At 36.4% G+C, this 25,566-nt stretch overlaps 4 protein-coding genes across 4 annotated transcripts; 2 read left to right on the top strand and 2 right to left on the bottom strand.

The window, feature by feature from the left end:
* Positions 1-1,195: 1,195 nt before the first annotated feature.
* On the top strand, positions 1,196-2,013 carry LOC147293012 (uncharacterized). The gene has a single exon (XM_086234351.1). The coding sequence runs from the start codon at positions 1,213-1,215 to the stop codon at positions 1,921-1,923; it is 711 nt and encodes a 236-aa protein (XP_086090477.1). The 5' UTR covers positions 1,196-1,212; the 3' UTR covers positions 1,924-2,013.
* Positions 2,014-2,084: 71 nt separating this feature from the next.
* LOC147293011 (putative pentatricopeptide repeat-containing protein At3g05240) lies at positions 2,085-3,331 on the top strand. Its single transcript, XM_086230987.1, is given in 4 exon segments — positions 2,085-2,095; positions 2,138-2,453; positions 2,455-2,646; positions 2,648-3,331. Coding segments are annotated over 4 exon segments (735 nt in total). The 3' UTR covers positions 2,864-3,331.
* Positions 3,332-3,936: 605 nt separating this feature from the next.
* Positions 3,937-11,968, bottom strand: LOC147293010 (phosphoribosylformylglycinamidine synthase). The gene is made up of 7 exons (XM_086234504.1): positions 11,118-11,968; positions 10,646-10,701; positions 9,530-9,639; positions 9,254-9,413; positions 8,365-8,457; positions 5,188-5,319; positions 3,937-4,127 (listed from the first exon to the last, which is right to left on the bottom strand). Exons 1-7 carry the CDS (start codon positions 11,887-11,889, stop codon positions 4,107-4,109), a joined length of 1,344 nt encoding a protein of 447 aa, XP_086090630.1. The 5' UTR covers positions 11,890-11,968; the 3' UTR covers positions 3,937-4,106.
* An 8,366-nt stretch (positions 11,969-20,334) lies between these two features.
* LOC147293009 (uncharacterized) lies at positions 20,335-21,296 on the bottom strand. The gene is made up of 2 exons (XM_086231954.1): positions 20,940-21,296; positions 20,335-20,856 (listed from the first exon to the last, which is right to left on the bottom strand). The coding sequence occupies exons 1-2, from the start codon at positions 21,294-21,296 to the stop codon at positions 20,335-20,337; spliced, it is 879 nt and encodes a 292-aa protein (XP_086088080.1).
* Between the last annotated feature and the right edge of the window lie 4,270 nt (positions 21,297-25,566).

Below are 25,566 nucleotides of genomic sequence, written 5' to 3'. Positions count from 1 at the left end.
CTGAATTTCAACATAATTCCTACAGTGAAACTGAATTATTCTCTTTAAGGTTTTGATATCAATTGACTAAGTTGATATTACATCTAAATAAATCAACAAACCTAAATTCAACCACTAAAGCTGTAACTAAATTACTCCCAGAAATTGAAACTGAATCACTCAAACAAATTGTAACTAAATCACACACAGAAATTGTAAATCAATTGAAATTTACAAGAACTCACAGTAATCAAATTTGGTCTACTAAGCTCCGATGAAAACCTCTCGATCACAATCAGAACAATCCGATCACAACACCCCGAACAATCCGATAACAAGCTCGCGCAGATTCAATTACTCCAAAATCCGATGAAGACCTCCCCCGATCACAGAAAACACCCCGCAGAATCCGATCTCAAGCTCACGAATCGCACGAAGAGAATCGCATATGAAGATGAAGAAACTCACGATGAAGATTCAAGCTCACGATGATGAAGATTCAAGCTCATGATGAAGATTCAAGCTCACGATGAACATCGCAAGCGCAAGAACAGGGGTAACTAAAAAAACGGTACGGTAATTAATGTTGTTGATGTAGGAAAACAAAACAGGGGTAAACCTGGTATATTTAAAAAAATTAAAGTCAAACTTTTCTTATTAGAAGTTGACTAGGGGGTTTAGAGAGATATTAAGTGTTAACAGGGGGTTTTGAAATAGTTTAATAAAGATTGGAGGTTTTGAATTAATGTATATCAAAATAGGGTGTTTTTAATAGTTTACATTATAATATAATATAAATGAAATTATTAAAATTCATCATATTACATTACAATATTAAATTATAAAAAAACACTATTAAATTTTAAATATAACAAAAATAATAAATAATAATATAATTATATAATATAATATAATTTTTTTATTAAACTAGTATACGGTACGGGTCACTTCCATGCTACCACTGGGGAATGCATCACTGTTGACGTCTACTCCCAAAAAGGGCAGTTTAATAAACTTATTCCTCCTAAACAAAATTTAAAATTTAATTCTGCTAACCATTTCCTAAATTATAAAATGTTTTTGCAAATTATGAAAGTAATCTGTGATTTAACTGTAATTATCTTTTGTTTTTTTTGTCAAGAAAAACCACTAAGGCTGTTCTTTCAAACGGTCACCTCTTCTTATTTTTCATCCTTGAGACTTGAGAGCAGAGAGCAGAGAGCAGAGTGTACAATGCAGAAGATCCTTCTCTTCCAAACTCAACCCCTCGTCTCAAAACCCTTGCTTTGCCTCTTCAACCCCTTTGTAACAAACATTTCGCTTCCAAATGACATCTTTGCACCAAAATCTCCCATTTGTAGCGTCTCGCATCCACTTTCTCATCCAACCCAGACCCAAAAATCGAATGTATGTGCAAGGAAGAGCAAAAGCCAAAATGGGTCTCTGAGATTACAAAGATTCTTGCTCCAATTGATGCCCGTTATCGCATCGAACCTCAAAATATTACCTCCACCGTTGGATCTGGTTATTGAAGAAATCAGCGGAGGATATGGCGACGGAGGGGGTTTCGGGATTTGGAAGGGTTTTGGAGGGGGAGGCTTTGACGGGTTTAGAAGTAAAAGAAAGAGAAAATTGTTATTGCTGTTTCTGTTTTGTGGGATTTTGGTGATTTGTGGTTTGGGTTTGTTGTTTGGAAGAGAGGTGGAGAGCAATGTGCTTTGGTGGGGTTTGGGTTTTGGTCTATCTGGGATTGCTTTGGTTCAGTGGTGGGAGAAGAGAGGTTTTTTTGGGGTCTTTCTTTGGGGTGTTTTGGTGGGTTTGGGGTTTAGGAGAGAGGAATTGCAAAAATGGGGTTTGAGGATTAGGGCTTGTTATCCAGTAATGGAGACTGTAACATGGAGAACACCAAGAAGAAGAAGAAGAAGTGGAAGAAGAGCATTCTAAGAGAAAGCTAGAAATTACTGTCTTTTTTATTTGTTTTTGTTTTTTTTTTTTTTTCTTTTCCCCTTTACTTGGGAATATCATTTGTAATTCTTTTTCTCCTCATAGACAATCAAATATGATTCTTTTCCCCTAATGATGGCATCTATTCTTTGAGTGAAACAATGAACATAGTGTTTTAAATTCACCAAATTAATTCTGAGGCCAGATACCTCAGATATGCCAAGTCAGTTTTTCACCAAATTAGTCAACCTAGTGTCTATATCTGGAACTCAATGATCAGATGTTACTCCAGGAGTGAGAACCCAGTTGAGTCTATGATAATGTATAGAGAAATGCTGCAAAGGGCTTATTTGCCGGACCATTTCACATTCCCATTTGTGCTTAAAGCGTGTTCCAATAAAATCACTGATTATCATTGTGGAAAATGTGTTCATAACTGCATTGTGAAAACTGGGTTTGAGTTGGACGTGTATGCCTCTACTTGTTTGTTTAATATGTATGCTTGTTGTGCAGATATGGAATCAGGACTCAAAAGTGTTTGGTATTATTCCCAAGTGGAATATAGTTGCTTGGACTAGTTTGATTGCCGGGTTCGTTGGGATCAATCGGACTAGCGAGGCTGTAGGGGTGTTAAAGGATATGGAGCTTCAGAATGTAGAGCCTAATGAGATTACTATGATGAATGTTTTAGTCGCTTGTGCTCGAAGTAGGGTTATTGATACTGGGAAAACTGATTCACAGTCGTGTTCGCCAACTTGGGTTTGATCCCTTCAGGTCAAGTTTTGATTATAATCAGTATGGCCTGGCTAATCTCTTTATCAATATGCAGGTTGCTGGGTTTGTTCCGGACCAAGCTCCCTTCATGCGTGTGATAGGTTCTTGTGCGCAGATGGGGGCTTTGCATTGGGACAAAAGTCTTCGTTCATGTGGATCAAATTAAACTAGCATGGGCACTGGAGATGCAGGAACTGCTCAAAGAATTTTTGACAACTTGTAAAAGAAAGATGTGGTGGCATGGACCAGCATGATTACTGGTTTAGCTATGCATGGACAGGGCATGGAAGCATTGCATGCTTTTAGAAGAATGCAAGAGGATGCTATTGTTATTCCAGACCAGATCACTTATATTGGGGTTTTATGTGCATATAGCCATGTTGGTCTGGTCAGAGACATTTTGTCTCAATGGTAAATGTTTACGGCATAGAACCAACTGCAGAGCATTATTGCTGCATGGTTGATCTTTTGAGTCAAGCAGGCCGCTTCGAAGAAGCAGTAAAACTAGTGTAAAAAATGCCAATTGAACCCAATGTTGATATATGGGGAGCTCTCTTAAATGGCTGTGAGATATATGAAAATGTTGATCTTGCTGACCAAGTGAGAAGATACATAACAGAGTTGGAACCTCATGGTGGTAGTAGTGTAGTTTTTTTTTTTTTTGGTCGTAGTGTAGTTTATGTTCTTGTTTCCAACAAATATGCTAGGGTTGGTCGATGGCAGGAAGTAATTGAAATGAAGTTGTTGAGTTCATGAGTGTATTATATTATATGATTTCATTTACAAATTTATTATAGTTAAAAATTGCTGGTTGACAGCAGGCATCATTAGAATTTATCTTGATTGCTTTTCTTTTCTTTTCTTTTCTGGCATTTTAATAGTAGCCAACACCAAGTTAAGATTGCTAGATTGAATTTCATAGTGTTTGATACCCTGTTCAGTTGTTTGTTTAGTGGTTTGGTTTTTCCTTTGTTCTGACCCGTTTGCAAGAGCGCCTGCAAGTCATGACAGACTCTAATCACAATCCCAGCTTGGTTGCCATTTGCCAAGCACCTCCCAAATTCCATGCACAATAATAATCTCTCCACTTAGCCTTCTTTTCAGACATTATGCCCTCAAGGACGCCCAAACTAACGACAAGGAAGTAATATTCTCATTTTTTAATTGTTGCATCAATCATAATGATGGTGGTCAGGATAACATTATGTATCAATTTCCTAGTCACTCCTGCCTCCAATAGAATTCCAATTGTCTCGCAGCCTATTATTAAGGAAATTTATAGAATTTCTACATAAAGAGACCCAAAATCTTTCCAATATAATTTACAGTATAACAAGCTCAGTTGCTTAGAATTGAGCTTTCTTGATGGTTATTTTCCCAGTATATTACCTTTATTGTTCATCATCACCCTAACCTCTGAAAGATGACACCTGCAAGGAAGATGGGAATGTTATTAGGAAAGAATTATAGATAATCAAGTTGATGCTTAAAAGTCATAACATACATTTCTAAATACATGTTTTCCATAATTTCCAAGGAACATGTCATGCGTTTTGACAAAAAATAAACCTTATACATGAAATCAACACAGAAAAGAATATCTTCATGGGTTTCTTCGATATTTCTCTGACAGTTGGTGAAATATCAGAATAATATCAATATCCACAGGAGGCACTAAAATAAAAATTCCGATGTTTGAAGATGAAATGGACATTTTTACAAGGAACAAAGAAAAGCAGAGGAAGGAGATGAATCTTACTGGTTAGCTTGAAACAGCAGAGGCACATCAGAGGAAGAAGATGAACATTTTTTTGCAAAGAGTGAAAAAGAAAAGGAAAAAAGAAAACAGATGAAGAATCTGCCTGAACCTTAGAGTCTCTGAGAGTGAACGGATAAAAAAATGAACGGGCTTCCAAAGAGCATTTACCCAAAAAAAAGAATATACGAACGAGTCTACCAAAATAAAATAAAATGACCAATTCTGAACCAAAAATAAAAATACGACCAAGTCTGTACCAAAAATAAAAATACGACCAAGTCTGTACCAAAAGAAATGAAATATGAGCAAGTCTGTAACAAAAAAAAATATATGACCAAGTCTGCACCACTAACAATATGACCAAGTCAAATAAAACAAAATTTTAATTATAAAGTATAATGTTGAAATTTCAAAACCATACTTGTTATCAGGGAAAACTATATTCTTCATATATCATAAATGTTATTATTTTTGCAATTTTTTATAAAATTTTAGTTGTTTAATACATATGTTGATTTATACTTCCTAAGGTTTTATTTAAAATTTCCATGTAACGGTCATGGATATCAATATTGAGATATCCATCGATATATCCATAAATTTGAGTATCAATATTTAAGGAAAATCTGGTATTTTCATCCTTGGTTAGAGATAAGTTCATCAGTATCAAAGATTTGCCACAAAATATATTTTCATAATAAAATTTTCCAAGAGAGACTTATGCCACACACCAAACCCAAAGCTTCTGCTGCTCTTCTCTGGCTCTCTTCACTGCAAATGCCAACAAGCATGCTCAATAGAAATTCCCTCTGTTCCACTTTCAAGTGTTTCTCCAAGCCTCGAGCCACCATCTCCATCTCAGGCTGCAGAATAGAAAAACCATCAAGAATCACATCAGAAACGCAACAAAGTACTAATAACAATAATAGGAAAGCCACTCAGTTTTCATGCTGCCTATGTAAATTAAAGGAACCAAATCAGGCCCAATAGAAATATACCATCACATGCATAGAGGCATTTGCAAAGGATCATTAAAAATACCTCTAGCACCAGACCATGAATAGTCATCTTCAAAAATGAAGATCAAGCTATATGTGGGAACTTGAGCAGAACATAATATTTAGCAATAATGTTATATTGTTATGTATGCAAGGAGAAAATGTTTTTCAACACTGTAGCCAACATACATTTCTAAAATAAAAGGGTAAATTACACTAATTTCCATGAACTTTGACCTGTCAACATTAGTAAGGACAAAATCTAACTTCCATTTAAAAAGTTAACGGAAGTGGTCATGCGCAACACGATCACTGAAGGAAAAATTGGTCATTATGTACTCTTCCTTACCCTCTTACCCATTCCCTACCATACCATCATTTGTAAATCCCTTCCACCATTTCTAATCCCAACTCATGTCAACCAATGCTCTGGATAATGTGAATGCTAGGTGTTATATTGATCAAATTGTATTACCAAAAGCCACTTTTGGAAATACAAGAATCTTTTGGAAATGAGTGCAACAACAAAAAAAAAAAAAAAAAAAAAGATGCTTGTATTACCAGAAGCCACTTTTGGAAACGAGTGCAGCGAAAAAATAAAGATTCTTGTATTTCTAGAAGCCACTTTTAGATTCAGGAACATTAGTAAGGACAAAATCTAACTTCCGTTTAAAAATTTAACGGAAGCGGTCATGCGCAACACGACCACTTAAAGACAAATTGGTCATTCTGTACTCTTCCTTACCCTCTTACCCATTCCCTACCATACCATCATTTGTAAATCCCTTCCACCATTTCTAACCCCAACTCATGTCAACCAATGCTCTGGATAATGTGAATGCTAGGTGTTTTATTGATCAAATTGTATTACCAAAAGCCACTTTCAGAAATACAAGAAGTGGTTGGGATGCTGAACCTTGGTTGAGAGGTTCAAGCCATAATCCGTGGTAAGACATTGGCTTCACAGCCTTGGTAGTGGCTAATGGAGAAAAGGTAAGGTTTTGGAAGGAAGGTGGCTGGAAGATGATCCCTTGAAATTAATGTTCCCTAGGTTATACTTACTGTCAAGAAGGCACACCGAAAAGATTGAAAGGTTTGTGAATGCCTGTGTTTCCATATTCTTGGAATTTTGGGTTTAGAAGGAATAATGACTTGGAGGCAGAAGAATTTGCGGTGCTCGCAGTTAAACTGGAGGGAGTACGCCGGTTTCCCTCAAGGGTGGATGACAGGGGCTGGAAACTAGAAAGGGTCAGGGGATTTTGTGTAAATCCCACAAGAATTTTTTATTTTATTATGCAACAGATCAGCCTCTTCCTTTTTCCATCCTTTTGATCAGGTTTGGAAAACTAAAGTTCCCCCGAAAGTTAAAATGTTGGCATGGCTGGTGGTATGGTTGGGGGCATATGGGAGATTTAATACCGATAATCAAGTTCAAAGGAGAAGGCCTCACATTTTTCTTTCTCCTCATTGGTGCTGTCTTTGTAAGGCTGGGGAGGAAAGTGTTGACCTTGTATTCCTGTATTGTCCTGTTTCTTTACAGATTTGGTGGCAGCTGTTTAGGGTGTTCAAGTGAGCTGGGTTATTCCTTGGGGGTGCTACAAACTGCTTAGCATGAAGTATAATCTTTTGGGGATGGGCAAAAAAGTTAAAACATTGTGGGGGTGTTCCATGTTGGAGCTATTATGGATCATTTGGACAGAGTGAAATAGAAGAACTTTTGTAGAATATAGAGTGGGAGTGGATGAACATTGGGATCAAAGTAGATTTGGGGCAGGCCCTTTGGGCTTCGGTCTCAGCAGTCTTCAGGGAGATTTCTCTTTCTACTATTCTGTTAGACTGGAAAGCTGCTGTAGTGCTGTGAGATGACATCTGTTCGATATTAGATTTAAGAGATGTTTCAGTAAAAAATTTCTGAATTGTGGAATTCTTCTCCTTGTCTTCTACATTTTGTTCTCTTTGTTTAATAAATTTCATTTCGTCTCAAAAAAATAAATGTGCACGGTTCATTCATTCCCATTCAACATTGATTGGCATGGGCGCAATCTGAGTGCCAGCTGGCACTCGAGAAAGTGCCAGCTGAGGAAAATGCCAACTTACCAGTCACACTTACTGCAATGAAGTATGTAGCTGATGCTCAGGCCAGACACAACATGGAAAGTGTCATTTGTCTAGACAAGGAGAGATGTGGGACATTCCAAGATCGCATAAACTGGCGGTCTCTATGTACTCTTCTTGTTCATAAAATTTATGCTAATGTACATTTTAGCATAACCTGTTATATATCCTGGATCTAATTGCTTGTCCTAAATGTAACCAAGATCGATGACTACTTTGCCAACCATGTGAAGCACATGGCATATACTTTTCCTGAGGATGCTACAATGAATGGCAATTTAAAATTGCAGAGCAAGAAGTTGAGAGAGCATTGGATTAAACATGAGATTTGAAGATTAACAGGAAATATGCTAGAATGTATATGACGAATTATTAGAATCCCATGACCACAGTGAAATTGAGCACATGTGATGATATATATATACATAGAGAGAGAGAGAGAGAGAGAGAGAGAGAGAAGGCTTTTGTAAATGACCAGAGAAGGGATGGGTAAGTGGGTAGGGAAGAGTAAAGAATGACAAATTAAGTGTCCATGCGCAACTGCGTTGGACACATGACCACTTCCGTTAACTTTTTGAACGGAAGTAAGATTTTGTCTTCACTAAACACAAATTCAAAATTTAGGGACCAATATGGCACGTTTAGAGTTTAGGGGCCATAATGAGACATGGGTCAAAGTTCAGGGGCATTAGTGTACCCAAAAAAAATTATAAGTAAATGCCAAAAATAATAAAAAATTATAAAGAGAATATCTAGATATGTTATAGTAAATTCAAAAATAAATAAAGCACATACAGAGGACTCCTCAGGTGGAAATATCCGCCAAACAAGGCACATCTTTGACAGTTCCACTACTGCTTCTCCATGTTGGCCTTGCATTACCAAAGCCTGCAACCAAACAATCATGGAATAAAACCTTCCTCTTCTTTTTTTGTGTGTGTGTGGAAAAAGATGCTTAAATGAACATGTGATGGTGTTTTCTGAAATATAAAGAAAGGATATTTCCAGCAAAGCTAAAATATATATACTCAAAATTCACAATGGAGAATACATCGAAGTATAGGTTCTAAATTCAATATTAACATATGCCTTAAACTTATTCTGTAAAATTCCCAATAATTCAGAACTCACACAAACCAATAAATAAAAAAATGGCGTAGCTGCTGAAGCCTGAAGTTCTTTTACCTAAAATAACTTCAATATGTCATTTTAATTGGGGTCCTGGTATTTTCATTTTATGAGGATTCTACGAGTTTCTGAATTATTGGAATTCTTCTACAGAATAAGTTTAAGGCATACGTTTATATCAGAGTGAGTCTACCTGTCCAGTGTCCATTCTTCCCTTCCTGCTTAAACAACAGCTAAATGAATAAAATTAATGATCGTGTTGTTTCCATATCAAAATTAAAGTTGAACTAGTACGTCTTGCACAGGTTTTAAACCTGCCTGAGATTGATACTCATATTGTCTAAGAACAGAAAAGAGATCTAGAGTTCCCTAAAGCCCAATGTAACCTTATACATCCTCACAGAATTTTTCACCAAATATTGTGCAAGAATTTTCTTTTTCTTTTGGAGAATATGATTCAAAATAACTGCTTATGCAACAAGAGTCACTTAAATTGTTGTCAGTTTGTATAGCATATGACATGATCACAGTCGGAAAAACAAGAGGAGAAAATTACCCACGCCTGCAAAAAACGTGAACGGGTACGTGCGGCCACAGCTGCAGACACAATTCTTCCAGCACGAATATTGTCAATCCCAATATTCTCAGAAAGCCCAGCAATGAATTGACGAGCATCTTCACCGTCAATCTCAACACTAGTAGAGTGACTTGGGGCCCTGCCATATTACTAGATAAGTTAAAATACCAGAAGAAATCAAAGCATACGAAGAAAAAAAAAAAAAAATGTATTAGAAGCTTGTAAATGTTAATGCATGGCATCACAGAATCACACCTGCTGCAAACATTTAAGACAAAGTCAACAGACACACGGTAGAATGAGTCCCGTGTATTTGTGGTATCAAAGGAGACCCGTACTCTAGATGTCCTGCATATTTGACGTAACTGCTCACCCACTCAGGCAAAGAAGTATACAATGTATTATGAATGATCAGTTAATGCAGCATAAAATTACAAATTACTAAGAAAGTAATTATGTTAATGATTGGAATTTTACAGAAAAAGTATTATTTTCCCAGCTGTAATGAACCAAAAAATTAATAAACATTAAAAAACTTAAGATGCTATTCAAATTCACAAACAATACATCAACCAAAAATGCTCATCAAAATCCTTTACAGGCACATAATCTTTTAAGGGAAACTCTCTTAGACTCATGTTTAGTATTTTGCTTAACTTCACATGATGCACTACACATTGATGCTTTCAACACCTAGCCACCCACCCACACTTGCCTTACATGCTTAATATTTACATAACTGAATTAAAATAGGAAATAATTAAATTAATTCACGGAAATATGTGGAAATAATTCTTCTTTAAGAAAAAAAAAATCCCTAAAGAACTGGAAGTTCTGCCCGCTGTACAAACTCACTTCCCATGCCCTACAAATTAAAAAAGCTCAAGCATAATTTGTTATGCATGCATGGACAAAACAGACAAAAATTAAGCTTATACACATCACACATGCAAGGGAAATAAGTAATATACTAAATTGTTACAAGAATAAATTAATTAAGAGTTTCCACAATTATATTATGTTCCAATTTTTCTAAGACCATCATTATCAACAGAGAAAAAAACAAAAAAAACGTGAAAAATAGTACCATAACCTGCATTTTTGTCATATCAGCAGACATACATAGACATGTATAATCCCTCTAAAATCAACCTGTCTATAAGTATCTAATCATGTATGTATGTACAAAGTGTGTGAATCTACAAAAACATGTAAGTTTATGCGTCTGCCTATGTATTTATCAACCGATCAGAGCTCACTAGTAAAAGAAGGGAAAAGATTGTGCAGCACTAAGAAATTTCGGCACTCATAAGACAACATAATATTATATAAAACCATTGAGCAGTCAACTAGATACACAAAAGCACTGACATGAATAATGTCATCCTCCATGATGTCCTTTCCGCTCATTCTGTTGTCCGTGATCGCTGGAAATCAAGTGGATGAGTTGCAAATTAAAGATGTAAAGCATGACGAAAACATTATGAAACTCTGAGAAATGTGAAACTTTTACCTACACCAAAAGCAAAACCCAGCAACAAGATCAAGTTAAAACCGAGCAAGTCGTAGGATTCCAATGAAAGTAGACTAAAAAATATTAAATTGCAATTCTAATGGACTGAATGGATATAGATATATATACACACACACACACACACACACACACACACACACACACACACACACACACACACACACACACATATATATATTGTGTGGATTTTGGTAAATGAAGTTGCATATGCACCTCCACCTAATTACCCAAATAAATTTCAATATGAAACCATATGCAAACAGTAGAGTAAACAGTCATAAGTCTAAAAATGAGCCAACAAACCCCGACCTCTAACCAATATATTTGCTTCTCTCTGATACTCCTCATTATTCAACACCGAAATCTGCTGCGGCGTCGCGGTGCTTGGCCACCATTTGGGCAGTTTCTTCCCAAACCGAACCCGAGATATTCCCTCCAAGCCAGCCATCATGGCACTCTTGGGCCGCGATAACAGTGAATTATCCAAAAGCCCGAAACCTTTCCTCTTCCTCACATCAACCACCTCTTCTGCTCTCTTTGCCACCACAACCTCTCTTCCCCCAAGACTCCTATCCCTCCTCACCACCGAAGTCACCCTTCCAGAACCCGACCACCGACTTCGTAAGCCCAACCGTAACAACCCAACCAAAACCCTAAACCCCAAAACAACGGCGCAGGTGAAAACGACGAAATTGCCAACAAAACGCGGCGTGGAAGGGCGGCAAGAGAAAATAATCCTGCGGTCGGCGTCGACTGAGATGAGAGTCTGCAGGTCTTGGAGGGCGTCGGCGGCGGAGGAGAGGAAGAGGTGGAGGTGGGAATGGGAGGAGTGGTAGAGTTGGGGGAGGTCGAAGGTGGCTTGGAGGGTATCAGAGGCGGAGGTGGAGGTGGAGGTGGTGGTGGTGGTGGTGATGGTGGGGTTTCTACGGTTGCGATTGGTGCGGTTTCTACGGTTGCGATTGGGAGGGCGAGGCATGGAGCAGGAGAAGGCGGCTTTGGGAGCGCATGGGTGGTGGTGGTGGTGGTGAGTCTGAGTGAAGAATCGACAGTGAGTCAGTGCGTGTGCGGAGGAGGAGTTCATGTGAACGATTCTGGAGCTCGCGAACTCACTCACTCACTCACGAGTCACGACGACTATGTGTTTGTTATGATCTTCTTCGAATTCGATGCTTCTTATTTCTTAACCACCACAACTTCTGACTCCCCTGTACAATCGGCCTTCAGCCGGCCTTAACCCGGCATGGGCTCGGCCCGTTTAAAGTTGGCCCAACCAGTCCCATCTTTAGGTGGATCGGGTCACGTCCAGCCCATTCTCTGTTTTGGTACAAGAATTTGATGTGCAGTTAACAATTGCAACCATAGTTAGTAATATACGGAACGGGAAAAATGCATATTTTATACTTATATGTATGATTTGGTATATTTTCTTCAAAAATATGATTAAAAATTTGACTATAAAATATGGAAATGGCAACTTAATACGTTTGATACATACGTGTATAAATACAATGTGTGAAGAAAAATACAAATACAAACATATATATTATTTCAGGTAAAGGTTTTTTTGCACTAATACCACTCGGACTATTGGGCGTGTGCACAATTGGTAACCATAAAAAAAAAATTACAATTAACCACCTATACTTTCACATTAGCCACAATGTGGCACTTACCATACACTTTCATCACATTTTCTGTTGAATCTAGAAATTTTTTTTTCCAAATTTACCATTTTGTCCATGAGAACAATTAAGAAAAATAAAATTTATTTCAAAAGGTATTTCTATATAATTATACACCTAAATCAGATTTGTAAAAAAAAAAAAAAAAAGAGTATTTTATCCATATAATTTTGTTGCTAAATTAGATTTAAAAAGATGTTCTAAATAAAAAATTTTGCCCTTAAATTATATTTAAAAACAAAAAAGAAGAAAAACTACAATTTCTCTATCTAAATTAGATTTTAAAAAATGATTCTATATAAATAAACATTTCCTAAATTAAATTAAAAAATAAAAAGAAGAAAAAAATGATTCTAAATATTATTACCCTAAATTAAATTTAAAAACAAAAAAATAGTAAAATTAAAATAAGAAAACAACCTAGAGCAGCCACCCCTCTCCTCCTTCCTTCCTCCCACCTACACCAGGTCAAATCAGCTCCCTGCCTAGATTCGACCCCCCTCGTCGTCGCCAGCTGGCGAACCCCTCTCCAAATTAGCCAACCTTCTCCTCCCTCCTCTCTCTTTTTCTCTCTCTTTCTCTATATATATCTCTATCTCTCTCACCTCCCCTATCCCTAATAAGCCCCTGTCCACATCCGAATCCCCCCCAAGAGGCCGTGACCCCCCTCATACACTCACTCTCTCCTTCTCTTCCATGGTTGTAATCGGGTGGAGGGGATATGTTTTTCTATTTCTTTTAATAAACTTTAAATTTTATTATTGGGATCAATTAAGTATATTAGTGGGTATACTTATAAGAGTCTCTTTTTTTTCAATTCAATTTTTTAAATGTTTTATCACATGAATTGACGGAAATACCCTTAAAGTTAACAGAAAAATTAACGAAAGTGACGATAGGTGCCACATTAGCATATATGCAAAAGTATGAGTTGTTAATTGTAAAAAAAAAAATTTATAGGTGCTAATTGTGCACACCCCCTATAATATGGGTGATATTAGTGCAAAAAAGCCAAAGGTAATGTCAAAGAAACCCATTTGAGGAGCATGGGTACAAATTCTACAGAAGCAGTCCACTAACAATGACATCAATTCTTTTATTGAGAAGTTATCTATACGAATTGTCTGTGTTTGATTCATACGCATCATGTGCCAAATTATATGTTAATTCATATGTCAAATTATACTATTACTAGAATAAAAGCTAGACTAAAAGCTATAAAGCCAACTATTAAATTTCATAAATCTAGAATAACATATTATTTAGAAGTATTACAATTACCTAACATTTGTGACCAAGATAAAACAAATTACGTTGAAGTTATAGGAATCAATCATGAACCAATAGAAAACTTAAAAACTATTCAACAAACATTACAAAATACTTTAGCAGTTAAGCTAGAAAAATGTAAGTTATAATAGATTACCTTAATTTAGAGATAAGTGAGCATCATAAGAGAAAACTTACTTTAGTGTGTCATTTTCATAATAAAGAATATAAACATATCTTACATAGGAAAGAACATCATATAGAAAATAGTATAGTTGATTTACTTATAAATCTGTCAAAAAACATTAAGTTAGAACTTAAAACAACTAAAAAATCAGTCAATAGAAATATTAAGACATAATCTAGAAAGAAACTCAACACATATTAAGGCATAATCTAGAAAGAAACTCAACACATATTTTAAAAAAAAAAAATTGGATTATATTACCAAGCAAGTAGAAGATAATAATAAGAATATTCAAAAAATTTCCTGTAATAATAGAACAACTTGAAAAACAAGTACAACAAATACAGTTAGTACAAAATGATTTGGCAGAACAAGTATATACTTTACATAATAAAATAGATAAGAAATTACATAAATGATCCACTTATTATTAGCTAAGTCTCGTTTTGGTCCACAAATTTTTTTAAGTTTCATATTAGTCCACGAATTGTCTGATGTGCTTCAGTTTGGTCCAAAACGAACAATTTTGTCATTCAAAGTTAACTCATTGGTAAAAAATTGAGGGGCAAAATTGTCCAGTTTTGACCAAAATGAAACACTTTAGACAATCCATGAACCAAAATGACACTTCAAAAAATTTGTGGACCAAAACGAGACTTAGTGAATAATAAGTGGATCATTTATGTAATTACCTCTAAAATAGATCAGCTATTAAAATAAAGGGTCCTTTTCAATTATGGTACATGAATTTGGGTCTTGTCCAAACTAGGTATCTGAATTATTATTTGTCTTAATTTCATTCCTAAATTTTTATTTTATCCCAATTTAGTATATAATATGAATTTTTTCAAATAAGGCATCAAAATTAGGGGCATTTTAGTCAACCTAGAATCATGAATAGACCAAATTTTGTTAGTATTTTTTAACAAAAGTCACATTATATACCAATTTTGGACAAAATAAAAGTTTAGGTATGAAATTAGGAAAATGGTTAAATACAAAAATGGTTCACGAACTTTACACTGATTCTCAATTTAGTCCACTAACTATAAAAAGTGTCAATTTAGTCCGTGAATTTTCCAAGTTATATCAAAGTAGTACAAACGTTAACTTTTATTCGAAAATTAACGGAATTTGTCACATGAAAATGTGGTCACTTGTTGTGCACATGACCAGTTTCCTTTAAATTTTTCGATAAAAGTTAACGTTTGTGCTGTTTTGGTACAACTTGAAAAGTTCGTGGATAAAATTGCCACTTTTTATAGTTAGTAGACTAAATTGAGATGCACTGTAAAATTCATGGACCATTTTTGTATTTAACCTTTAGAGAAAAAAATAATAGTTTAGGGCCCGTTTGGTAACGTTTTACAAAGTTATTTTCAAAGAAATGTTTTACAAAAATGAAAATGAGAAATTAAATCCACATTTATAAGATCTAAAAATGCGTCTAGCATAATATATCAAAATTAGTATCCTAAAAACAAAAGTAGTCAAAACGGACCTGGTGGTATTAATATTTAGAATTAAAAAAATATGCAACTAACATTAATATTTGAAAAATTATTCACAAAAAATTAATTTTTATTGTAACAAAGTCCATTCTAATTGCATAAAAATATTTTTTGAGCAAAATATACCATTGGTCCACTTACTTTTATGATTTTCCCATGTTGGTCCATGTACTAATTTTCGTCCTAAGTTGGTCCACGAATTAATTAAAATGACCCAAGTTGGTCCGTTCCGTCAAATATATGCCAATGCCCATAAAAAACTTATCACGTGAGGTGCACATGCGTTTTTTTTAGGGCAAATCAGAGATTTCATGCCTGGCTGGTTCAAAAAGGTGTGACAACCTTTGAGAAATCAGTTTATTCGACAAAAAGTAGAAGTGTAAAGGTTTTGGTACAAAAATTGCGATCAATCTCGAAGATTCGTTTGGATCTTGAGAAATCTGTGTGATGAAATCAATGGATTGATTCGGATTTTCTCTATTTTACAAGGATGGTGCTTGATTTTTGAGTTGATGGAGATGAAGATAATCCAATATATAGTAAGTTCCACTATTTGATTTTTCATATTCGTTTTGTGTATTTGGTTTTTCATATTTGATTTGTTTATTTGTTAACTTGGTTAGCTTTTTAGGCATTTTTTTTTTATTAGAATTGTTTGTTTGTTTGCTGAGAATCTTATGGGTATTGTCTTTTATGAGTATTGTTTTCTCCTTTGTCAGTGCACTCTAGGGTTTTACTTTAGGGTTTTTTAACTGTGGTGTGATCCTTCATGTTTACTTTTGTCTTGGTTGTTATCGATAGGAATCTTAATTATTTAATTGGTTTCTTAACACATGGGTAAGCTGTACACCAAAGTAATGGACATGGCAGTGGTAGTTTGCCAAAGTAATAGACATGGGCATATGCATATTGAAGTCTGCACATTGAAGTCTGCCAATAAATGAATTTGTTACTTTGATATGCTCATTTGGTAGGGCTAATTAATTGATATGTTGTTGATATAGTGTAGACATTGATATGCTGTTGAATTTCTAGTTTGGGTTTTCAAATGTACTGTGTTAATATGAACCATATTGTACTGTGATAATGAGAGTTAAAGAGAAGGAGAGTGACATAATGAGAATTATTGATAATGTATTTGGTTACTTTGTGCAGGTGATCCTGATAGACTTGCTTTACAAATTTACCATGGATGTGACATTAGTGAAGGGGTTTATGTGGGGGATAGGTCTGCTACTTGCATTACGTATCTGCTGACCTTATATCCTTGTTGGATCTCATGGAGCTTGGATATGATGTCAACAAGGAGATAATAGAGCCCAATAAGATGAGCATATTATGGAAGGATCCTAACATAGATGGGCCAAAAGGGTTGGTATACATTGGGTTTGATAATGCAATGTTTAAGATAGTTACAGCAGTAATACTTCCCTATCAGATTGCAACAGTGTATTACAAAGGCCCAATTCTAGTAAGGAAAAAGAGGGTGCAGCAAAAGACCAGTGAGGATGTTGCACCAGCTACCAATGAAAATGTTGGGCAGGAAATGCAAGAAGATAATGAGAATATTAAAAATGAAAGTCAGTCATCTATTGTATGGCCAAGCTTGCATGGTCTAGAGTATAGGTTGGAGATTGATGACGTTGAAACTCTCAAGAAGTGGGAAATATTATTGACACAAGTGTCCGTGAACAAGGGTTCTAGCAACATTATTGAAGAGAATTGTGATGGTGGTCAACATGATGGTTTGTAGAACATGCAGAAAGATTATGCATATGCAAGGGGTGATGAGCATGAAGAACAGGTGGCAAATGGAGATGGAAATCATGAGGATGGATATGGGGTTACCAATGAAGAAGCTGGTGATGGAGAAGCTGGTGATAGAGAAGCTGGTGATAGGGAAGGTGAATATGCAGGACATGATGAAGGATCAAATGATGATGACTTTGAAGACAGTGAATATGAGTTTTCAGGAGATGATGATGAAGAAACTATGTTTCAAGCTACTAATGAAGATGAAGCTATGTTTCAAGATATTGTTGATGATGAAGTAGATCATGTTGCAGCTACCAACAATGCAGGTGACATTTCTGATGATTCTAATGGTTCTGATAATCTATATAGCCTAAGTGAGTCTTCTGATGATGATGGGGATAAAAAGAAGAGCAAGAGAAGGCTCTCTAAGTTCAAAGTTTTTAACAAAGAGACAGATATGAAGAATCCTGTTTTAGAAATAGGAGAGCAACTTCCATGCAAGGCTGATTGTTAAGCCTTTATTAAAGAGTGGGGGAATGTGAATGAAAGGATGCTAAAGTTGTGAAAAATGACAAGATCAGGTTGAATGTCATATGTGTTGGGGCCCAAGGTTGTCCATTTCAGATCAGGTGCAATCTATTACAAGGTGGTTCAGATACATGGGTGATCAAACAATTGGAAATTGAGTACCAGTGTACTACATAACCTAATTTAAGGCATGCTGACAACAATTGGGTTGCTGAGAAATATACAGATAAACTTAGGGATGATCCTGATTGGTCTTTACCAAAATTCATGAACCAAGTAAAGAAAGATTGGGGTGTAAATATTTCAAAGAACAAGGTTTATAGAGCAAAGCAGAAGGCATGTGTGAAGAATATATGATTCTACAATGAGTAATATACAAGACTGAACTGCTATGCAGAGAAGTTATTGAGGATTAACAAAGGGTCAACAGTCGGTCTTTTTCAAGGGAGGTTGGTAATAAAAGGGTTGTCCAAACAATGTACATTTGTTTGGAGGCATGCAAAGAGGGATTCCTTAAAGGTTGCAGACAAGTGATTGGGGTTGATGGTTGCCACATAAAAGGCCAATTTCCTGGTCAAGGGCTTACAATAGTTGAGGTTGATCCAAATAATGGATTATTCCCCATTACATATGCAGTTTTAGAGGTTGAAAACAAGTTATCATGGAAGTGGTTTTTAAGACTCCTTATCTTAGATTTGAAGATTGAAAATGGGTATCATTGGGTATTTATGAGTGATAAACAGAAGGGATTGGTGCCAGCTATAGAGCAATTGTTGCATACATGTGAGCATAGGATGTGTGTCAAACATCTACACAATAACTTCAAAATGCAGTACCCTGGTCTAGCATTGAAAAATGTTTTGTGGGCTGCTGCAAGGGCATCTTGTGAGGCCTGGTGGAAAGCATAAATAGGGAAGATGAATGATCTAAATGAGAAGGCATGAGGTTGGCTGAGTGAGAGACCAACAAAACAATGGAGTAGATCACACCTTGGGACCTACACCAAGTGTGATTTACTGTTGCATAACTTGTGTGAGAGCTTCAACATTACTATTCTAGAGTCAATAGTCCAGCCTATAATTACAATGCTTGAGCAGATCAGACAATACCTCATGTTATGGATGACATATGGAAGAGCTACTTATAGAAGTTGGAAACACCCTATTGGACCAAGGATTGCGAAGATTATTGAGAAAAGGAAGGATGCTGCAAGACAATGCAGGACAACAATTGTTGGTGAAGAACTCTTTGAGATTAGGACTGGTTCGAATACTACTATGAGTGTGGATTTGAGGTATTGGACTTGCACCTGTAGAAGATGAGATTTGAGTGGGATTTCATGTAGCCATGTCATTGCTTGCATCTGGGACAAAGGTGAAGATCCAATGAACTATATGTATGACTGTTACAAGAAGCATGCATATCTCCAAGCCTATGACCCAATGATTTATCCAATTCTTGGCATGAAAATCTTGTAAATATCTGAGAAGGGTCCTCTTGAGCCTCCCCCATTCAAGAAACAACCTAGGAGACCCAAAAAACAAAGAACAAAAAGTGCTGGTGAGGTTCCTACTACTCACCCAATTCCAGATAACCCTAATGCTAACCCTTTGGCACCACCACCACCACTCAAGTTGAGAAGGTTCTGGGTGAATATTAAGGCCTCGTTTGTTTCACAGGACTGTCTTGGCTTGGACTAGCTATAGGGACTGGCATGGACTGGCTTGGCATGGATTAAGCTAGCTAAGAACTGCCTTTATGTTTGGTGCAGTGCAGGACTAACAAGTTAGAAAATTAATTTTTGAAACAAAATCATAAATCCCCATATTTATTTATTTAGAATAAAAAGATTAAAAATGACATTTTTGTAAGAATAGATAAGAGGCAAGAGATTATTCTTATTCAAATTTTGTATGATCATCAGCTTGCCCCGACCAATTAATTTGAAATATCCAAGTCAATCACTTTGGTCTTTGGAAGTTAATAGGAAGCACACATATCTTTACATATTATGTTAATAGGCGGCTTTGCAAGTAATCAACTTTCCAAAATGTTGATCAGTGTCAAAACATTCATTAAGGTTTTGACTTTGAACTTAATTAATTATTGGCACCACCTATTGTAGAAATTAGAGCAATTGATGAAGAGCTAAAACTTTATATATGACAAGCGCACATACCCATCTCTGTCATTGCTAGAAGTGGATGTATATATATATTGCAGACACACACAAGTGGTATGTGTGTTCTCCAGAATTCCATTAATTAAACTTGTTCACACAGACAAGCTTAAGCTAGTTTGTCAATTGCCCAAAAGATACAAGCTTAAAAAAAAAAAATTAAACAAGCAACAACAACAATTCCCAAAAGATACATATTTCATTCCTCATCAAAGTTTTCAACATATAATTTTCATAGAGGCACAATTCCTATATCATAGAGGCTATCCAACCCAAAAACAAAATCATAAATCCCCATATCATAGTGCCTATCCAATACAAAAACCAAATCAGAATTCTCATATCATCGAGTGTATCCAACACAAAAATAAAATTAGTTCTTAGTCCACAACACAATGGAAACCATATAAGCACATCATCCTCGAGCATTGTTGCCTAGCAAATCTTGGACAAACACTTCTTTGACACTATCATCTAATGACTTGAACACTGAGATAGTTTGAGGTTTTTCCAAAATGAGAGTTAATGCCTTTATTTGATCCCTAGGTGACAGCCCCATATTCTTGAGTTCTAAGGCAATGTCAGAACGATCTTCATTACCTCGAAGTATGACCTCAGTGACCCTTTCCATTCTTTTTCCAGATTCTTCAAATAATTTTTGCAATGCAACAACTAAGGTTTCTGATCCATCACCTGAGGTTCCAGCAGCTCTTTTTCTCTTTCTTTGACTAATTTCAGATTGGCTGCCATCTTTGGTCATAGGAGATGCAACATTCTCAGCTCCAATGTCATCAATCTCATTTTGGTCTTCCTCCTCCATCATGTCAATAGGAACTTCGGCTCCTTTTCCAGTAGCACGGTTTTTTCCAAATATATTAGCAAGTCTATCATACAATGGATAAGACTTGTTTCTCCATGGTTTCACATCATCATGGTACTATAATAAAATAAGAAAAACATTTGTTTAATTTCAAGGTCAATAATAATAATCAAAATAAAATAGATATGAAAAACATATACCTGCACATAAGTATTCCATGCATCATTATTGTCAACTTCAATGCACTTTTTTACATCATTCCATGCGAATCCACTTGTGTTCGATATGTCATAGATTGTACTATAATTTTTTTTCCATTTCTTCAATTTGGACTCAATATGTGGATTCACCTTGATATTAGAGGTGGGACATACAAGTTCCAAAGCTTTCTCCATTTCTTTCAAGGTACCAGGTTTGAAACTACCTATTTCACATCGGTGGCCTTGAGCAACAAAATCCTCAAGGATCGCTAACAAAGCTTCTTCTTCAAATGGCAACCATTTCTTTCTAGTGTTTTTCTTCACTTGTTCAGAAGTTTGAGTACTCTCACTTCCCATTCCTAAACATCCAAATATGCACCTAAAGTTAATGCAATAATTAAATCACAAATACCCACAATCTGCACTACAATACCAGCAACTCTCATTCATGACCAAATTATATGACAATGCAACACCAAAGTTAATTCAATTTGTATACCAAAAAAGCAAATACAAACAAATACATTGTTAAGAAAATACAAACAATATCTAAAAAAACAAATACATTGTTAATCAAATACATGAGCAAATACAAACATAGGATACCATCCATAAGAAAATACATAAAAATGGTTATGGCTACCCATGCCTTTCCCTCCACTCATTATACATTTTTAAAGCCATGTCATTTCGCTTTGCAGTCCATTCGTCAGAGGATTCGACGGTACCAAGCATTTCACTTTCCATCACATTTTCTTCATCTTCAAGGTCATTTATTGCATGTTCCATTGGATCACTAGACATCTCCCTTCTAATAAAATTATGTAGAAGACAACAAGCGGTTATTATTCGACATTGGGTCTTTATTGGATAGAAAGACGGACTCCTAAGTATGGCCCACCTAGCTTTTATCAATCCAAAACAACGTTCAATTACATTCCTTGCCGATGAATGCTTCATGTTAAAAAACTCCTCATGATTGGAAGGTGTATGTCCATCTCTCCATTCGGATAAGTGATACCTTGTTCCTCTATATGGTGCAAGGAATCCTTCACCGTTTGTATAACCGCCATCTACAAGATAATAATATCCTAATAACCAAAATGATAACTCCTATTAGCATGTGTATGTATACATACAAAAACTAAACTACCTTATAGATTTGACAATAACTAATAGCCTTACCGGTGGGAAGCTTTAACCCATTGGGCCTAGTTATCGCATCACGGAGAACTCTAGAGTCCGATGCGGAACCCTCCTAACCCGGTAACACAAATATGAATTGCATGTCTCTTGAACACACACCCAACACATTTGTTGCAATTTCACCCTTCCTTGTTCGATATCTTGGCTTGTCAACTGCAGCTACCCGCACTTTTATGTAAGTTCCATCTAATGCTCCCAAGCAATTCTAGATGATAAAATGGTAAACTTTCATTACTTCATACAAAAGTAAGAGAATAACTAAGTTTGTAGGAATTAAAAAAAAAAAAAAAAGAGAACATACCTTAAAAACTCTCCACCTATTATCTGTACTATTATCACGTACGGGATCTGGGACTTTCAATAGTCTACCTTGCAATCGCAAAACTCCTTGCAACACTGAATTAAAGTACCTACTAACAGTCTCTCCCGACCAGAAAAATCTACCGACAATGGTACGATTCTTGACATGATGTGCAAGTACATGTAAGTGTAGCAAATGTGGCAAAGAAGGTCATAACACCAGGTCATGAACAAGGCAGATTGGAAACTCCAGTAACCAAGCATGTGAGTGTGTGTTTTATCTTCAAATAATTCAAATTAATTTCTCTTTTAGGTGTACTAACAAATTTTTTGTGCATTATTCTTATCAGTCCTTACACCAGCCCCAACAACCCTAAGTACAAGTTCCACAACCCTAAGTACAAGTTCCACAACCCTAAGCACCAGTTCTACAATCCCAAGTCCAACAAGAACCAGCCAACACAAGGGTAATCACTGCCTATTATTGATGTTTAGTGGATTTGTGGTTCTTTACTGCCTATTATTGGATATATGGATATGTGGATTAATGATTGTTTACTGCCTATTTTTTTTTTACTACATATCGTTGAATGTGACAGTAGGGAGGGGAAGAATGAGAGAAAAAGGCAGAGACATGGGCAGGGGCAGGGAGAGTGTAAGTTTCAGCATGGAGAGTGAGAATGCAAACTGGGAGAGTGGAACTGTGAGGAAGAGGGTAAAATCTCCTGCCAAAAAGGGTAGGTTCTAGAAGGAGTCAGTGTAAACTTTCTGGAGTTGCTTTGGATGTTGAAGTTGCTTTGGCAGTGAATATTTTGAGTTGCGGGCTTTTGAAGTGAATATTTTGGATTTTGTGGTGAATATTTTGGTAGGAAAGTGCATATTTTGGCTGTAAAGTGAATATTTTGATAGTAAAATGAATATTTTGACTTGGTAGGCGTTTGGTAGGAAATTGCAAAGAATTGGTAGGAATGAATTAGTATTTTGACTGGTTACAATTCATGATTGAAAACTCTTTTGGTATGAAAGTGTACATAATTGGTATTGGTGATTAATTGTATTTAAGATTTGTGAAACCTTCTGATGTATGCAATTTTGCATTATAAGCCTTTTTCAATTTTTGCAGTACCCTTTGATCAATTTATATGGTTTAGTTGAATTTTGGTTATAAGCATTTGAATGCACTATCTGTAAACCCAGTCATTTTGGTTATAACTCAAACAAATGTCTCAAATTCATTTTGCATTATCTCTAAACGCATCCACACACAAAATGATGCAAGATTCTCAAAATTTATTTTGCATTATCTAACTCAGCCATACACACAACCCAGCCATTTCATTGAACCCAGCCATACAAATAACACTCACTCTATTCTATTTCATCATCATAACCATCATAACCATTATGAAAAAAATCCAAGATAGAATCAGGCATATCTTGAGCCTCTTTTCCTATTGACAGTGCAATTTCACTTCAACTTCCAGTGGGTCGATCCTTCTATGCAATACCGGAATCAGTTGCCTAGACTGTGGGCACATAGGAGGGTCCAACCACTTAAAAAAAATTGCATCCTCCATTTCTCTATAAGAAATTAGGAAAACCACAAATCCCAAATCAATTACTGGCAGAAATCCCCAATCAATTACTTGCAATAAATTGACAAAAACCAACACTTATGTTCAGAAACTCATTGCCACACTTTCTTACCTTTGGTATTAAACATGTCTCAAACCTTCTTCCTGGATTCAAATCGGTCCAACTTGTCCTCGTCACGGCAAGCCACCCACAATCACAATAGCTTGGATGAGGATAAGGGTTGTGTGTTGAAGAGGATGAGTTGACTGACATTTTTGGGGGCAGAATGAAGGGGGAGTTTGATCAATTTTGGTGCTTTGAAGCATATGTTTTCGGTTAAATATAATAAACAAAGGGCAAGGCGGGTCTTTTAGGCGGGCATTACAGAGAATAATGGCGGGATGAAATGATGGTTAAAGGATGAAGATGCAAACCAGTTGTGAAATCCATGATTTGCCCTTAAAAAAACCCACGTGTACCTCACGTTATAAGTTTTTGACAGACATTGGTATATATTTGACGGAATAGACCAACTTGGGTCATTTTAATTAACTCGTGATCCAACTTGGGACGAAAATTAGTTTGTGGACCAACATGGGAAAACCATAAAAGTAAGTGGACCAATGGTGCATTTTGCTCATATTTTTTTTTATAGAAAAAACATGTAAACACGTGGATGAGCAAAGACTAGTTTTGTTAGAAACAAAATGGGAATAATATCTTGAACAAAGTAGAATAAAGAAATTGTTCTATTCTATATTTCTATCAGATGTATTCAACTATTTTCTATTAGATTACAGATATTCAACGACAAGTAACCACATACTTGTTCCTGCTTAAGATACTGTCTAGAAGTCCCCCAAGTTCCTTAGCAAGAAAAGTTGTACTGTAGGAAAGCTTGGGGGTTACATATGAAAGATCTCTTTATCCTTTTTTTTTTTGTTTTTTTTTTTTTTGAATTTCTGATCACCCTGTATTCCGAGCAGTAGACGCTTCGCAAAATCCCAGTGAATCCCATCCGATTTAATGGTGGGATGTTGCCCTTTGTAATTGAGTTTTTTGGACTTACATAATATAGCTCAGCTATAAAATACCCACCCCAAATCTTACACTTGTTATTGTGTAGGTATTTTGGAGAGAGCGAGTTGCTGTGAAATAAATTATTTTGTGAACTGTGAGGGGCGGAAACAACACAGGGGAAGAAGAGATAGGGCTCGGCTCGGCTCGGCTCGGGTGGGTGGGGGTACTGCTCGGGTCGGACTGAGGGGGGTGGTCGGGTCGGCGGCGCTTCGCACTGGGCTCGGATCGGATTGGGTTCGGTCTGGATTCTCTGCGCGGGGCGGAGGTTGGGCGCTGGGTTTGGCGGCGGCTAGGAGGGCGAGCTCAAGTCAGCTCGGTTTGAAGCTCGAAGGCGCTGCGCTGGGGGCTCGGTGGCTCGGGCCGGATTGGAACGCAAGTGCGGGCTGGGATGCTATACGGTGTATTGCTGCGCGACGCGGGTCTGCTGGTGCGCAGTGGGCGGCTCGGGTTGCGCAGAGGGGCCGGA

The sequence above is a fragment of the Dryas octopetala genome, chromosome 2 (genome assembly GCF_963921425.1).
Source record: "Dryas octopetala chromosome 2, drDryOcto1.1, whole genome shotgun sequence".
In the NCBI taxonomy this organism is placed as follows: Eukaryota; Viridiplantae; Streptophyta; class Magnoliopsida; order Rosales; family Rosaceae; genus Dryas; species Dryas octopetala.
The sequence above is the reverse complement of the archived record's forward strand: the minus strand, read 5'-3'. Positions and strand labels throughout refer to the sequence as shown.